This window comes from Taurulus bubalis, assembly GCF_910589615.1.
Source record: "Taurulus bubalis genome assembly, chromosome: 5".
In the NCBI taxonomy this organism is placed as follows: domain Eukaryota; kingdom Metazoa; phylum Chordata; class Actinopteri; order Perciformes; family Cottidae; genus Taurulus; species Taurulus bubalis.
In genome coordinates, this window is record NC_136593.1 from 20443973 (window position 1) to 20458806 (window position 14834).

The following is a 14834-nucleotide window of genomic DNA, read 5'->3' on the forward strand; positions in this document are numbered from 1 at the left end:
CTAGTTCAGTACATCTAGTTTGAAATCAATGCACATACTGTAGCATTCAATATTGGCTACCTTCTGTCGTACTTTCCCTTTTATTCAGTCTTCTTTTACTGTGAGACACACACACACCCCCCGGTTGTAGAATTTCATCGCTCTACCTCGATTTCCCAGAGCTAGAGCAGAGTGCATTTTAAAATGTTTTTTTTTTTTTTTTACCTAGAATTGGATTAAATCCCCAAATCTTTCCCTGGCCTCTCAGAATTCCGGAAGAAATTTCATGACCTGCGGAAACTGTGGTGGATGGATGTGTCACAGAGGACCACATCCACGGCTGGTCCCATCAGCACCATCACCGAAAGGACGACCCCCACCCCTGCTCCTCTGTACCTGCCCAGTAGCTCTTTAGTCAAAACCACTTTGGCAGCGTGGAGAGTATTCTCAAGGAGCTCCTCCACCGGCTTCCTGAGGGCTGTTCAAATATTTACCCCCCTCGGATAACATTTCCTCGAAAGGCCTCAACCTGTGCGCTGCCGTTAATGGGTTTGTTTTGCTAATACCTATGAATGTTTGCTTTCGCGGCCACTTAAAGGAAGTGCCTTCGAAACTGTAGCGTGCATTCCCATTTGCTTTATCCTGACAAATTAATTAGCGTGTAAAGCAATGCTGGGAGGAAACCCACCCTCAGACACACGCCAGGCCGAATTACTGTAGTGTTACAGTTCATTAAGGAAGAGCCCTATTGCTCAGACTAATGCTGGCAAATAATGAAGGTTATGAGTCAAGAGCAGAAAAACAATAGTGAAATAATGTGTTCCCCCCCCACCTTGATAAATTGACACAAACAAACAAAAGCCGACGTTATGGCAGAAGTGTTTCCGAGGTAAGAGAGAGAGAGAGAGAGAGAGAGAGAGAGAGAGAGAGAGAGAGAGAGAGAGAGAGAGAGAGAGAGAGAGAGAGAGGCTCCAGCTGCCGTTTCCCCGGCTCTCTTGATCAACTCGTCTTCCGAGTTAATGAGGCGCGAAAATGCTAATCTGGAGTTTAAAAGGCCTTTAATTTGCTGTCATTTACCAGCGTTAAAATCATCACAAGCTGGATAATCTTAGCCCTCGCACACCCCGAGTGTGTTTACACCACAGCGTTTCATCTGTCCGTGGGGGCTTTTGATTTAAAGATTACTCTGGGATTTGAGATAGCCAAGTCAGCAGTCTGTTCTCCACTAATCCACACCTCTCTCCCTGAGGTGGTGGGAGTGGGGCCACTCTCTTGTTTAGCTAGGGGAAATATTACTTTCAAAAACACACACTGGCTCATGAACCACTTTTCTCCAAACTCTGTCCGTCCGGCAGGCTGCTGGGTTTCCTTTCAACGGTCAAGTGAATTTTAAGAATAAAGAACGCATTTAAGGCGCGTTTCCATCAACTGGCTCGGGGGAATAAACTCTGCTACAGTGTAGTTTTGCGATTACGCTGTCGTCATATATATATTTTTTTCTGCAACTAATGAACGGAAGTGACCATATTTGGAATGCGAAGGCGTGATGTAGGGACCCTGTAGCGGCAGCAACCTGTCAATCACAGTAAGCCCGCCCTAAAGCATAGCCTGCTTTATGGGATTTGACTCTAAATGGACCATTATGTAGTAAATGAACATCATGCTGTATTGAAGAAGACTTAAAACTAGAGATTGAGACCGTAAACTCATGTTTACAATGTTTACTTAGGGAATAAATCAAGAGAGAAGTAGAGTCATTTTCACACAGACTTCTATACAATCTGATGTATTTTTGCAACCGGAGGTGTCGCCCCCTTCTGGTCAGTAGCGATAAAACATGTTTTAGGACACTTCCGCGTTGGATTCACTTGACAGAACCGGAGGTTGCCCACTGGAAAAAAGTCAGCGTGGCCATTTAAACCCTCATCGAGAGAAAAATTTGACAAGTTTTAAATTGTGGACTCATCATCGTCAGCAAGTTAGACGTTCGCTGGGTCAGAACGTATTCAGCAGAGGCGTCATCATATTTCCATCATCATATTTGCGTATCAACTTTTTCCCGTGAATAAACTTGCCTAATGCAATAGTGCACAATGCACATAAAAAACATGGAAATGGAAGCTGAAGCGTGTGAGTAAAGGGGGTTTGGGGTGTGGTGCTCTTTGCCGACTCACCTGACTGCAAAATCTTCGTTGTGTCACGAACAGCCGCGGATGCCATTGCAAAGTGTCTGTAGAGCGGGTAGCACAAAACCCTCCGTCCAAACGACGCCAGGACGTCTTGCAAGGAGCTGTACGTCTGCAGGGCAGAGAACAAAGGAAGTCAAGCCGGCTCTCCAGCACACACAAAACAGACCATGATTTTATTCAATAATAGAAGGAACTGGAGATGCAGCCGACAGTAACAGTTTCGATCCGGCCATATATTTCGAGCCCTTCCCCTCCTTTTCTGTATTTTAAGACAAGCTCCCATTGTTGTGCCTCGCAGTCGCCGGTGCTCTAATTACTCCCAACAACTCCTGGAGAAACAGGGGCTCACAACTCTTAAACGCCTCTGCAGCCCCGGCCCGTTAATTGCTGCTTCTCGCCAATCACCGCCGTTGCTCTCAGATTTCTGCACGAATGGACACGCGACAGAGGCAGAGATGCGCCCCCTCTCCTCTGTCTTTCCTCCGTGGCTTGTTAGGGACGTGCTGCGAGCTCGCAGGCTGCGTGTCATCCGGGATCACGCTCTCCCCCGGGCGTGTTCGGCAGGAGTGTAAATAAGGTCTGCTGCTGCGGGGAGCCGCTCACAGTCGCACCAGCGCAGTCGACTGAGGACAAGCAAACATGCAGCAGATGGAGGGGGGGGGGGGGGGGGACTGTAGCGGGGAGGCGAATGTTTGGCACAAGGGAAGAGAGATAGACAGAGAGAGCTGGGGGGAGCAGAGCGGGAGAGTGGAGTGAGGCAGCAGAGCGGATTTCAGCGGTGACACACAGCCAGCCAGACAGGCAGTCAAAGGCGGAGAGGAATCTATTGTGGAACGCAAGGTGAAGGGAGGAGGAGGGGGGCGAATAGAGCGAGGCGGGATCGTCAATGGGAGCCGACAGCTCTGCTGACTGACTGACGAGCAGTAAAGGAGCTGCCAGGCAGCTGGAGACTGGTCTTAACTACACTGTCGACGTGTGCGTGTGCGAGGACGACGACAACGACTACAAACACTCAAACTGGGGTCAAGGTCCCGGCAACCAAACTCAACCAAACCAAACCTCAATGGCTCGTTTGCCATTCCGATGGTTGGACGAAGAAGAAGAAAGTATCCTTTATTAATCCTCTTGGGGAAATTCTTCTCTGCATTTGGCCCATCCCTGGATAGGGAGCAGTGGGCTCGACATGTGAGCTATGGGGGGACTGGGGATCGAACCGGCTACCTTGTGGTTGCGGGACGACCACTCATCCCCCTGAGCTACAGCCGCCCCCAAACAACACCTCATGGGGGCGCTCTGGGACACGGGGCGGTGTAGCTTTAACGTGCAACATTTCAGAGGCGCGTCTATTCAAAGATCCGTCTTTGGCAGGCGCATCTCTGCTCGGGCAACAATAATAACAGAATCAAATACAATACAATACAAACACATGCCTGGTCTGCAGAAACCAAAGTGTTACAGTGTAACTGCTAACGCTTTACGACAAAGGTGACACACACACACACCTATGTCTCAAAAATGTGATTACACTTGGTACAAAAGAAAAATATAAAATAAGAAACTGCATATGAATATGATCTGAATATGAATATTTGATTCCTTGATAAAAAGGTCAAGGCTACAAGTCTGTCTAAACTTCGAGGTGGACGTGAACAATGATTGAAATAAGTCTTAGTGTTTACTTAGTGCTTACCTGCTGGCTAAATGCCACATGCAGGTAAATATCTAATGGGCCTCTTCTTCATTGCCACAGTGGCCGAGGCTCATGGGTATTGTAGTATGTAGAAATGCCCGCCATGCCAAACTGACAAAACATGATACATGAGTATGAGATCATTCAAATTGGTGGCCGGAATATAAAAGCGACATGATCCGTTATATTATCTGGAAGTGAAAATCTAAACATGCGCCATGAGTAGCTAACCCTTCCCATTAACTTCTGGCATCGAGGAGTACAAATCTGGCTTTACACGCGATGCATTATGATGCCAGGCATGAATGGCAATTTATGTCATGTGGAGGCGTCACACGGCGCCGATGAGGGCCTTTGTCAGGCTTCTTTGTCCCAACGAGGCGATCAGGTGCTCGAGCTTCCCAAGGCGGTGCCCGCATTGCCGTAAATGCATGATTTCCTCTATAATGTGACCACCACGCTGAGGAGAAACTTGAAAGGGGTTACCTGCATCCCTGATGCTGGGCTAGTAGCTGATAAAGACCAGCTACTAATCTGTATCGGACAGCTGACCATCAGTGATAGAGGATCTGGATTTGTTGAACTTCATCACTGAGAATGTTTGTTCTCATGTGTAGGTAGATCCAAAGAGAACGAACATCTTCTGAGCAGGCCTCTTCATGTGTGGAAAGTTCTCCTCTTTGAGAGAAGAGTAAAGATTCAGAAGTGATCCTGACTTAAAGTGCTCTGCCATAGTGCATCAGACTGCAGGTCAGATCAGCGGCGGCTTTGCGCATACGCGATACATTTTCATTCTGGACGTGGCGACTGCAGCTGGGAGTGGACCGCCTCCGAGAGCTTTGGGCCGGCGGAGCGGCTTGCGGCAGCACCCACTGCTCGCTGAGCACAGAAACTGCATAACAATACGTGCTTTCACGTCAGTCTCCAAGTCGTCAAGTTGGCAACACTGCCTGTCGGTGAGGCTGCGTAAGCGTGCGCGCACACAAACATAAAATTGCCTTCAAAGTAAAAGCATTTATGGCGTGCATCTTATTTATTTATTTTTATTTTTTGATTGACCACACGCAGGCCAGACTAAAATGCCCAGCTCTGAACTATGCCGTCTGGTAGAGATTCAAAGTGAAAATGTCTATTTAAAGTGCAGCACCTGTGTGCGGCAGTGTTAAGCCCCTCCCAATGCTAAAAAAACAAACGTGCTGTTAACGCATGATAAAATCGTTGTCGGCGTTAATGGATTGCTACGTAACGCATTTATAACGCTATAACGTGCCCAGCCCTAAAAAAACAACATACATTTGAATTTATAATTCTTGTTGTTAGTGTCTGATTTATTGTTTTAACAAGTTAAATAACTGTGTATATTTGTAAATCTTGGTTTAAAAAGAGAAAGAAAGCGATGTGTGAGACAAGCCCGATGATGCCTTGCATGCAGAAAGTATGACCACGACATATTTGTGTTTACACTGGAAACAGTATTTTTTGTAAAGTTGCCAACGGAGTGATTTGTCTGTCAGAAACAAAGCGTCCCCGTCTACCACTTGCGCTACATGCGGCCGTCATCGGCCCGGGAGGAAGGGGGCGATTTAACGGTTCCCTGCTGTTTGGGAATGTCAATGTGAAACGCAAACCTCTGTGCAAATCATCGCGTGTGAATGGATCCCAGTTTGACACAAAACATGTCGTCCTGGCATGTCGCATTGCTCACGCGGGCGGAGATGTTGAAACTTCTATTTCTAACGCCAGTCACGCATCACCGCGAGTGGCGGGCGGGTTGTGAGCAGACAGAAAACACACGCACACACAGAGAAGATCCGTGTTAGCTTCTGGACCCGGACTGGTAACATCAGAGCAAATATCAGTCTCTCATGTGTCATCAAACCCTAATGCAGCTGTCAACATATGTACAGAGTGAAACCGTGTGTGTGTGTGTCACACAGACTCATGAATACGTCATGTTCACCTCAAGAGTCTCTGATCATTTTACAACGCATCCAAAGGCAACCGCACGTCTGAGAATCACAAGTGGGTAAAAAAACTAAACAAGAGGTACAACATTCATAGTCATATTCACATCGTTGCCATTTCAAAGAACCACGGTTCGGTGCGCTCACGTTGGGCCTCACAATCAACATTCCGTTATATTTCTGTTAAGAGGAAAATAAATAAATAAGAGAATCCAAAATCCAGATACAGCAAACGATCATAACCACCACATCTGCTGTTCCCCGGGCGTGCTGAATGATAAATATCACATGATCTAACTATGAGGCCTGTGGCCGATTGCTTATCATTAGCATAGGTAACGCCCTCCCCCCACACTCCATATAAGGGCCGGTGTTGTGCTGTGTGCAAACAGTCTGGCGCATGGCCAAGAGCTGAAGAGACGCCACAAAAAAAAGCTGTGAGAAGAAGAACTTAGCAGTAGGGAAATCAGGGTGCTGTTAAATACATTTAAACTAATTAACATGTGACTTTCCAAAGCTGGCATACCAAGTACTGAGAGTGAAGTGAGGAGAAAGTGTTTTAAATGACTGTGTCATTGGGCTGTAGAGCCGTAGTATTTCAGGTGTCACATTTAGATAAAAAGCCGTTATAGATTTAAAGATGCATTTCAGCTTTTGTATCAAACTGGTGTTACTGGGAAATTAAAAAAGGTAAAGATTTAAAGCATTATGTAAGCCATTCTGAAGCTGAACACAACCGATATCATGCAACGGTCATAATATTAATTTAGTGTTAACGGACCACACAAATTGAATAATCCAATCATTACAATTAACTAATATAATAATCTAAATTTGATTATTCTAGTCACGGGTGACTATGTTGCTCAAATATTTAAAAAAAAATGTGTTTCCTTGCTTTGGACAATGATTAATGGACTGTAAAAACAAGATCTCGGAACATTTTCTTCTTACCCGAGATAAAAGCAAAACCTAGGAAACATTGGCGAAACCCCAGAAATCAATGGGCTTGCGGAGAGGACGAAGAGGACATTTGTTTGATCCCTTCCTGCTTGAGGCTCATCGTTCTTTTTACAAAGTTTCTCTGACGAATGAAATAATAAAATAAGGTAGGAATGTTTTTTTTAAACAATTTTATCTTATCCCGCTTCACAACCAGTTCCTTGTCAACACAAACTGGAAGATTAGAAGCATAGCTTCTGCGGGAACGCCACCACTGAGATACCGGGCAGACCACTCAACTCTGTCCGCCAAAAAACCTTCTGCGCTGATTAGGATTCACTTCAATGGAAATCATGCCCCGTTTCTAACATGAACCGTCTCTGTATTTGCCCTCCTCTCGTTCCTGACAAATCAGCATTTGTGTTTGTGCTGGCTAGTTGAAACCAGGGATGGGAATGAAACACAACTTTATTTGGTCTCCCCCTCCACTCACCTCCAGCCAGCAGAGAGTCCCGCTGAGTTTTCTGATAGTCCACGGGGACTCAACCTGCGGGGGACGAAAGGGGACCACTTATCACCACGACGATAAAAAGAAATGAATGAAATTAAATGATTTCTGCTTGGACAAAAGCATGTTCACAGAAAAGAGCAGGCTGGAAGCGACTTCAAATAAACTAGGGGGCTCTTTGTTAAACTCTATCCATATCACACAATATTGCATATGGAAATTAAATGTTTGAATTCAACGTTCTGCTGTATCGAACATCACTGGTATTTCATGTCTTTTGACATGCCCGCTTACCTTGCTGCCGCTACCTTAAGAGGAGTGACACAAAAGAGGCCTGGCCTGAGCCCTCGGATCTGCTGGTAATCTCTTAAGGCTCTGAATGAAACGGAAGGGGGTCTAAAGGATTTGAGGATAGAGGGCTTTGTCATCCAGGGCTAAGTGCTGCTCCGGAGGAGTCGCCTCTTCACTCACACACACACACACACACACACACATATATATATATATATATATATTCACTCACGTTGTGCTCTCCCTCTGTAGAGCGCGCTTCGTAGCAGTACGCCAGCAGGACGTCCACCAGGCTGAGCCACGCTTGCTGCCGGGACGTCTTGTCCAGCAGGTACGAGCGGTTGGCGAATTTTCTCAGCTGCTCCTTCTCGTCGTCGGTGAACGACACAGCTGCACAGGGAGAGCGAGGGAGTTACAGTTTGATGTCAAGTCACCATGAGGCAAAGGAGTACCGGAGGAAAAAAAAAAAAAAAAAAGCCTTGAATTGCACTGCTTGGATGAAAACTGAAATGGACGCCGCACCCCCCCAAAAATCTCGTTAGCACTGCCGCATACTTGTCCCCGACGAGCGGTCCGACCTTGAAATAAAATTGTTGTGGTCCAATAACCGGATCGCCCGTCCAGCTGCAGGTGATTTTACACTCTGATGCGGCAGAAGGTGTCAAACGAAAATGACATTTAATCGCGCAGAGCGGACGACGACAAGTCGATGTTACTGAACGTCCAAAGAACAGTTCTAACCAGCGGGGGCGACGCTCCCAAACAGCTGCACGACACGGATGTTGCTGCTGTGCCTGACCGGGCGCTGCCAGGCAGGGTTCAGACACATTCTGAACAATGGATTTTCATGACTTTAAACCAAAATTCCCATGACCAAACATTTTGTGAAATCTCGGTGTAAACATGAAAAAGTGATAAAATGTATTTAAACTAACAATGAGAATTCCAAAGCATACACTATACCTTAAATGACACAAATGAATGAGAGACAGTTTGATTAAGAGAATAAACATTTACATAGATGCCTGTATGTATGCCTGCTTATATTTTGAGCATCTTTCTTTTAAAAGCATATTCATTATTTCAAATTCAGCATAAAGGAACGACAGGAATGTGACACATTTCCATGACTTTTCCAAAACTTTTGGGATTTTATTTTTTTCAAGGACTTTTCCAGGCCTGAAAATAACCATTTTAAAATTCCATGACTTTTCCAGGTTTTCCATGACCGTAGGAACCCTGCCAGGCCCGCGCACACAGCTGAGTGCTGCCGGTTGTTGGATGCATGTGAACGAGTTGTTTTTCACGGTGACTTCTGCTTGAGGTTTTAACGCCGTTTTATTCCCCTCGGAAACTCTATTGTGGAGCAGTTGAGGCGCAAAGTGACGGGAGTTGATTAGGAGCGGGCGGGGAAATGAGGTCATTAACTACATTAAATTAAGAACATTAGTAAAGCCAGCCCCATTTATCCATCATCACATTTGACGGCCGAACAGCCCGAAATATAAAAGTTCCATCGTGTGAGAATCTCTCCAAAAACCTCTGCTTCCCCTGCTCGCTGCAAATTCACTAACTGTTGCCTTTTGAAAGAGACATCTGTCTAATGGAGGTGTGGGGGGGGGATCTGTGGCAGGCCTAATGGGGCGACACAAACAGACTTCAATCCCATTTAAGCTATCTGCGTGGCTCTGTATTGAGAGGCGCGCTGAATGCTTGCAGGAGCGTGCTGTAACTCAACTGGGTTTTTTTCTCTCTCTGCCTCCCAGCAGCTTATAAAACAGCTGAAAGCAATTGCTCTCGCTCTCCCCCTCCCTCTGCATGTGGAGAAGAGAGTCTCTGCACTGATGTGTGCAAGCTGAGATGCTGTGTATTGGCTGGAACACACACACACACACACACACACACACACACACACACACACACACACACACACACACACACACACAGCTTCAGGATGATCTCCCGGTTGCAGTGGGAACTTGGCTCTGCTGCGAAGGAGATTCCTGCTGCATTACGTCAGGTTCCAGCTCCCTGCAGGGCGCTACCTGAGTCCCTCGTCAGCGCAGCTGCAGCGAGAGAACCACGGACGAGCAGAACACACACACACACACACACATACAAAGAGCGCGCGTGCACATGCAACCCGCATCTGCACACTGTTCTTCAAAGCACTTACGGGAGGCGCGCACACACACACAGTGAGGATTTAACCACATTGCCTTGCAGAGGCACGGGCAAACAGATATGTAAGCAAATAGCAAATAATACGACTCACAGGCACTTGAGAGGCAAAAATCTATCAAAGGAGCGGTTTATTTTTTTTTGTGGATCAGCATTCACACAAAAATACTCCACTCCACCAAATGCAGCATTTAAACGCAACGGTAGGCAAGTTGGACTCACAACGGAGAGATCTTTTTTCTCTCTCCAATAATCCCGCAGCCGATGGGAGGTTAGCAGACCGGATAGATTCACCCGGCCAGTCGTCTCCGCTGTGGAGCCCGCCGGGTCCATCGGGCATTAGCACACAGCGAGTGGCGGCTTGTGCTGATTGCAAATTAATTTCTGACCTAATTCCTCCAGTTGGAACGGCGGCCAGGCTCTCCGCTGCTCTCTGCAGGTCCAGATGGTCGGATGGCATGGAGTAAATAAATATGCTTTGTGGAAAACACCGCCGAGGGTTTGGAAAAATGCTTTTCGGAATTTCCTCACAAGCGCGAAGGGGGGAGGGTTCAACGTGCGACCTCAGACGGCAGGTACAGGTCATGTTGATACGCTGTGATCATGTAAAGTATCAAATCATTATAAAAAAGGGGCACTTGGCGACACACAGTTGTCTCAAAGTGTTGGCCCTAACGGACGTGGTCCGGTTTCTAAACCCAGACATAACAAAGTGGTCGCAGGTAGAGAGACCCGTGTGGGAACACAGGCCTCCAGTGGACAGCTGTGGCCTGTCAGTGTCGCCCCCAGACACTGGAGAGCACAGAGGGGCCGTTTTTTGTTTTTTTTTAACTTCATTTGCACTTGTGTCCACATCCATCTGTCAGGTGACACATATATCAGACATAGCAGGAGCAAAGGGAGGGGAAGAAGAAGAAGAACAACAACAACAAAGTAAAAAATACCGCGCGGAGGAGTCGCAGTCGCCATTTTTAAAAATATACGACAAACTGTTAAAAATCATTAGCCCGCTCTCTGGATTTGATGGCAGGCCGCTTAAATGTCCTGACTGATGCCATTCTTCACACTCAGCTGAGGCTAATGTCATTCGACCCGTCAATCAAGCCATTAAGTTTAATTTGGCCCATTTATCTAAGCCTGGGCTCCCGACTGAGGCACTCAGCCGGCGGCGGGAGTGGTGGGGGTGGGGCGCTACGGGGAGCCGTCATGTCCCACAGAGGCTAAACTCGGGTTGCGGCTAATGGCCCTTGCTGCTTCGCTGACTGACGGCTGCTCATCAGCGACCCCCACCCTACCCCCTCCCGCGATAATGCTATCTGTTTAATCTAAATCCACTCGCAGGAGCACCACACCCCCGTGCGCTACACATAAGCTGTGGCTGGGAGCCACGTGCCTGCTCAAACAGTGGAGGTGCTGGAATTAGCAGGCGCCGGATGGCACAATAGAGAAAGTATCTTGCGGCGCCGAGGCTTCGCGAGCTATCGCCCCAGATGCAGGCGACTGAGCGGAGACGCAAAGCCGTACGTCTCGATTGAAGAGATGATTTTGAAATGGAGGTGAACTAATTGCAAAAATTACATAACAAATTCAAGAAGTTCAAATTATTGGCTTTTCAATTTGAGTTGCCGCATTCTAAATCTGCGGCTGTTAAAAAATTGGTCAAAATGCAGCGGAGAGACTTGGTGATTAGGGAGAGCTCCAAGTTCAATTACTCAGAATGGAAAGTGTCTTTCCTGTTCAAGACCCCCGAGGGTCTTTGGTGGTGGGGTGGAGGGGGGGCTCTATTGCTTTCAAAGCCGACCTCCCTCTAGAAAAAGGAGGCAGTGAAAAAACTCTTGTGTCCTTTGGGGATTCATACATTGTCAGAGAACAATGTCAGCGCCTCTCAGGCGTAAATCGCGGCCAGCGGGCTCCCGTTCAGAACTCTGCGTGAACACTAATACAAGAAACAATATACTACTAGTGGACATTTTGGAGTAGTACTACTGGGGGATGGTAAAAAAAAAAAATCTATTTTTTTGATTTGGTCAAACAATATCAACAAAACAATCCTCTCAATTTCTGCAACTTTACGCCACCTTCTGGACAGCTACTGTGTTTAGAAAGCAGGCACATCTTCGATTGCGCCACAATTCAGATTAAAAGATCTGCGCACCACCAAACAAATTAAGAATTATGAAGTGAGGAATTGAACTCACCGGCTTCCCCCTCCTGATCTGTCGAAGGACTCAGCTTTTCCCACCATGGCCTAAACTTCAGCAGCCCCTTGATCTCATCGTCCTCAAAGAAATCAGCTCTGAAATGACATCAGAGATGTTAGCGGACAGCACAGGGCGGGCGGGTAGAGGACGGGACGCTCGATGGGCGTCAGAGCTTTTGTACTCACAGGTAATGGTCAGGAGAAAACGCAGCCGCCTCTGCGTCAAGACGTCCCTGCCTCCTCTCTGCTGCCGTCGTTCCCTCTGGGTTCTTGACATCCGTCACGTCGCTCAGTTCCTCCTGTCAGGGCAGTCCCAACGTTTAGCACCTCGCAACGTTGTCTTAAAAATTCTGTGTGTCTGTGTGTATGTATATATATATATATATATATATATATATATATATATATATAAAAATAAGCTGTGTTTAGAAGTTTTAGAGAAAGGTAAACTTTTCAGTGAGGAGTCGCACCGCTAGTCAGCGTAACACTTGGCCAAGGCAGCCAATCAAAACGAGCAAGAGGCGGGCTGTGCTACTTTACTTTTATTATTTCTTTCCATAATCTTGCCACTCATAACAACAAGTCATCGTTATCTCCAACCTCACCTGTAATCTTGCAAACACGCCACACCTCCGATTGCCAAAGCCATATTTCTGCAGGACTCCCAGCTCCTCCTCGGAGCTCTCCTTGTACGCCTCCTGCTCGACCTGCCAGTCAAAGTCCTCCTCATCTTCTCCTTCTCCTTCTCCTTCTCCTTCCTCACCGCCCTCCGCGCCTTCACCACCTCCTTTGAAGTGTGAAGAAGCTGAAGAAGTTAGTTCTCAACAACTTCAGTTATGAAATGGAATTAAAAAAAACAAGCCGTGTAGATTTGACTCACCGGTGCTCAAGTCCTCGATCAGTGGTCTTGCTGAACGGGAGCCTTTTGGGGCGAGGAGACTCGTGAGCATCTGGAGCCCCTCAAAGTGCTCCCCAGATGTCTCCTTCGGGACCCGAAGAGTGACGAGACCTGCGGCAAGACGAGGGGGATGATTAACCATTTCAGAGCCCCTTCTTTACAATAAGAATGTTTCCCTCGAATACACTGGAAATATATATAATGAAAATTAATCAATTAAATAACTGACAGTTAATCAACCACAGTTATGATTTTGATTAATCTCAAATGAGAACATTAGTGACTGAAATCTATTTTTGGGACTAGTGATTGGACAGAAAAGTCACTTTCAGCCCCAGTCATTTCAGTTTGGATATTTTGTACATACATAAAAAGAAAAGAAAAACATCAGATGACAAATGGATAATGCGAATAGGCATTACTTTCTATGAAACAATACATTTAGGATTTCCTTTTTCTTCCCATTCCCAATATTAACGACACATCAATTTGACTAAGTTGAGAAAAAAATGACCAAATATTGTTTCTAAACTGACATGCGATTATATATATATATATATATATATATCAGAGACGACTCGGAAAAATATAAGGCGCCAGCAAGTTGACGATCACAGACTGCCCTTTGGATCCAAGAGAAACAAGGAAACTGACTGATCGCTTCTCTGTGCGGTCATAAAAATGATCTCCTGATCACAAACGAGTGCTTCAAAATTCTTAAAACAGGCAACACATTGTTGATGAATTAGACCGGTTTGGCCAGCCCACAGAGAAAAACAGAGTCTCCTAAAGATCTCATAAAATTCCGCCCCCACCCCCCAGTGTGAGAGCTTAGATGTGCTTAACGATGGGAGCGGACTAATTGCTCGAGTTGCAGAAGTCTGAAAGAAGGATCCTAATGATCACTGCTCGTTAGAAGTCCAAACAAGAACACTCATTAGTGCAGCTTTATTAGCAGATGTTACGGCTTATTTAGTTAACCGGAGCCACGCTGACAGGCGTCGTGACAGACACGAGGTGTCAGAGTCCATAAGGCAGATGTCCCCCATAAAAGCAACTCTGTTAAAGCAAACCGCAGTGCGTCAGAAAGAGAGGTCGCGGAGACGCCGGTGCACGTCAGGCCTCGTTGTGTGTGTGTGTGTGTGTGTGTATATATATATATATATTTTTTTTTAAAGAAAATCTGACAACAGACGCTGCATGCGCCTGCGAGTTGTAATCGTGGTGACGTTACAGATGGCGCCGCTGGCCCTTTAAATGGGATTTTTTTTAAATTTAGAACAACGACCAGTCGGTTAATTTACCCCGGTTTATTGACTGAAGCACAAACGAAACGAAACCCCGCCCCCCTCCCCGCTCAACAATATCATGCACATCTATGTTTTCCAGGAGCCAGTTCATACCGAGTATGAACCGCTGCTGCTGCTGCTGTTGTTGTTGTTGTTGTTGTTGTTCTAAAACACCGTCAACACTGTTCTGTGTCCACCAACTGTAAACACCGCCCGACATGTCCGAGTTGCAGGCCACATTCACTCACATCCCCTCCCAATACAGGCTCATGAAGATCTGATGTGATGCAGTTGATAACCGGGAATCAAAAAGGTTTACTGAACCTTCAATTTATTTATTTTATTTAAAAAAAGGTGACTGAAGAAAGACAAGAATCACAGTCAAGTTACTAATTTGAGGCGTCTTGGTGGACTTGAGACACATACATCCTGGGTTCAGCCCCAGCCAGGGGAGACACGTGTCTCTCTCTGTTTTTCTCCCCCTATACCTCCCGTCTCTATCGTCACGGTGAAACTATCTGAAAAAAAGGTCACAGCGTCTTTTAAACCGCACAGCGACTGGAATGAGATACGGTTCCAAATGTTGAGGCAACATTTTTACAACTTAGAAGACAAAAAAAAAAGCTGTTGAAAGAAAGGTCAGCACATTCTGACAAACACCGGACGGGAAAGAGAAAAACTAAAAACAAGACAACAACAGTTT

At 46.3% G+C, this 14834-nt stretch overlaps 1 protein-coding gene across 1 annotated transcript in view; it reads right to left on the bottom strand.

Moving 5' to 3' along the window:
- The window catches only part of shq1 (SHQ1, H/ACA ribonucleoprotein assembly factor), a gene marked incomplete at its 5' end in the record, with an annotated part of 29527 nt that overhangs the window by 14079 nt on the left and 614 nt on the right, over positions 1–14834 (bottom strand). The window contains 7 exons of the mRNA XM_079217657.1: positions 2154–2277; positions 7258–7311; positions 7796–7953; positions 11943–12040; positions 12131–12243; positions 12550–12731; positions 12825–12953. Of these exons, the coding sequence (XP_079073783.1) occupies positions 2154–2277; positions 7258–7311; positions 7796–7953; positions 11943–12040; positions 12131–12243; positions 12550–12731; positions 12825–12953 (858 nt within the window). The remainder of the gene's footprint in view (positions 1–2153; positions 2278–7257; positions 7312–7795; positions 7954–11942; positions 12041–12130; positions 12244–12549; positions 12732–12824; positions 12954–14834) is intronic.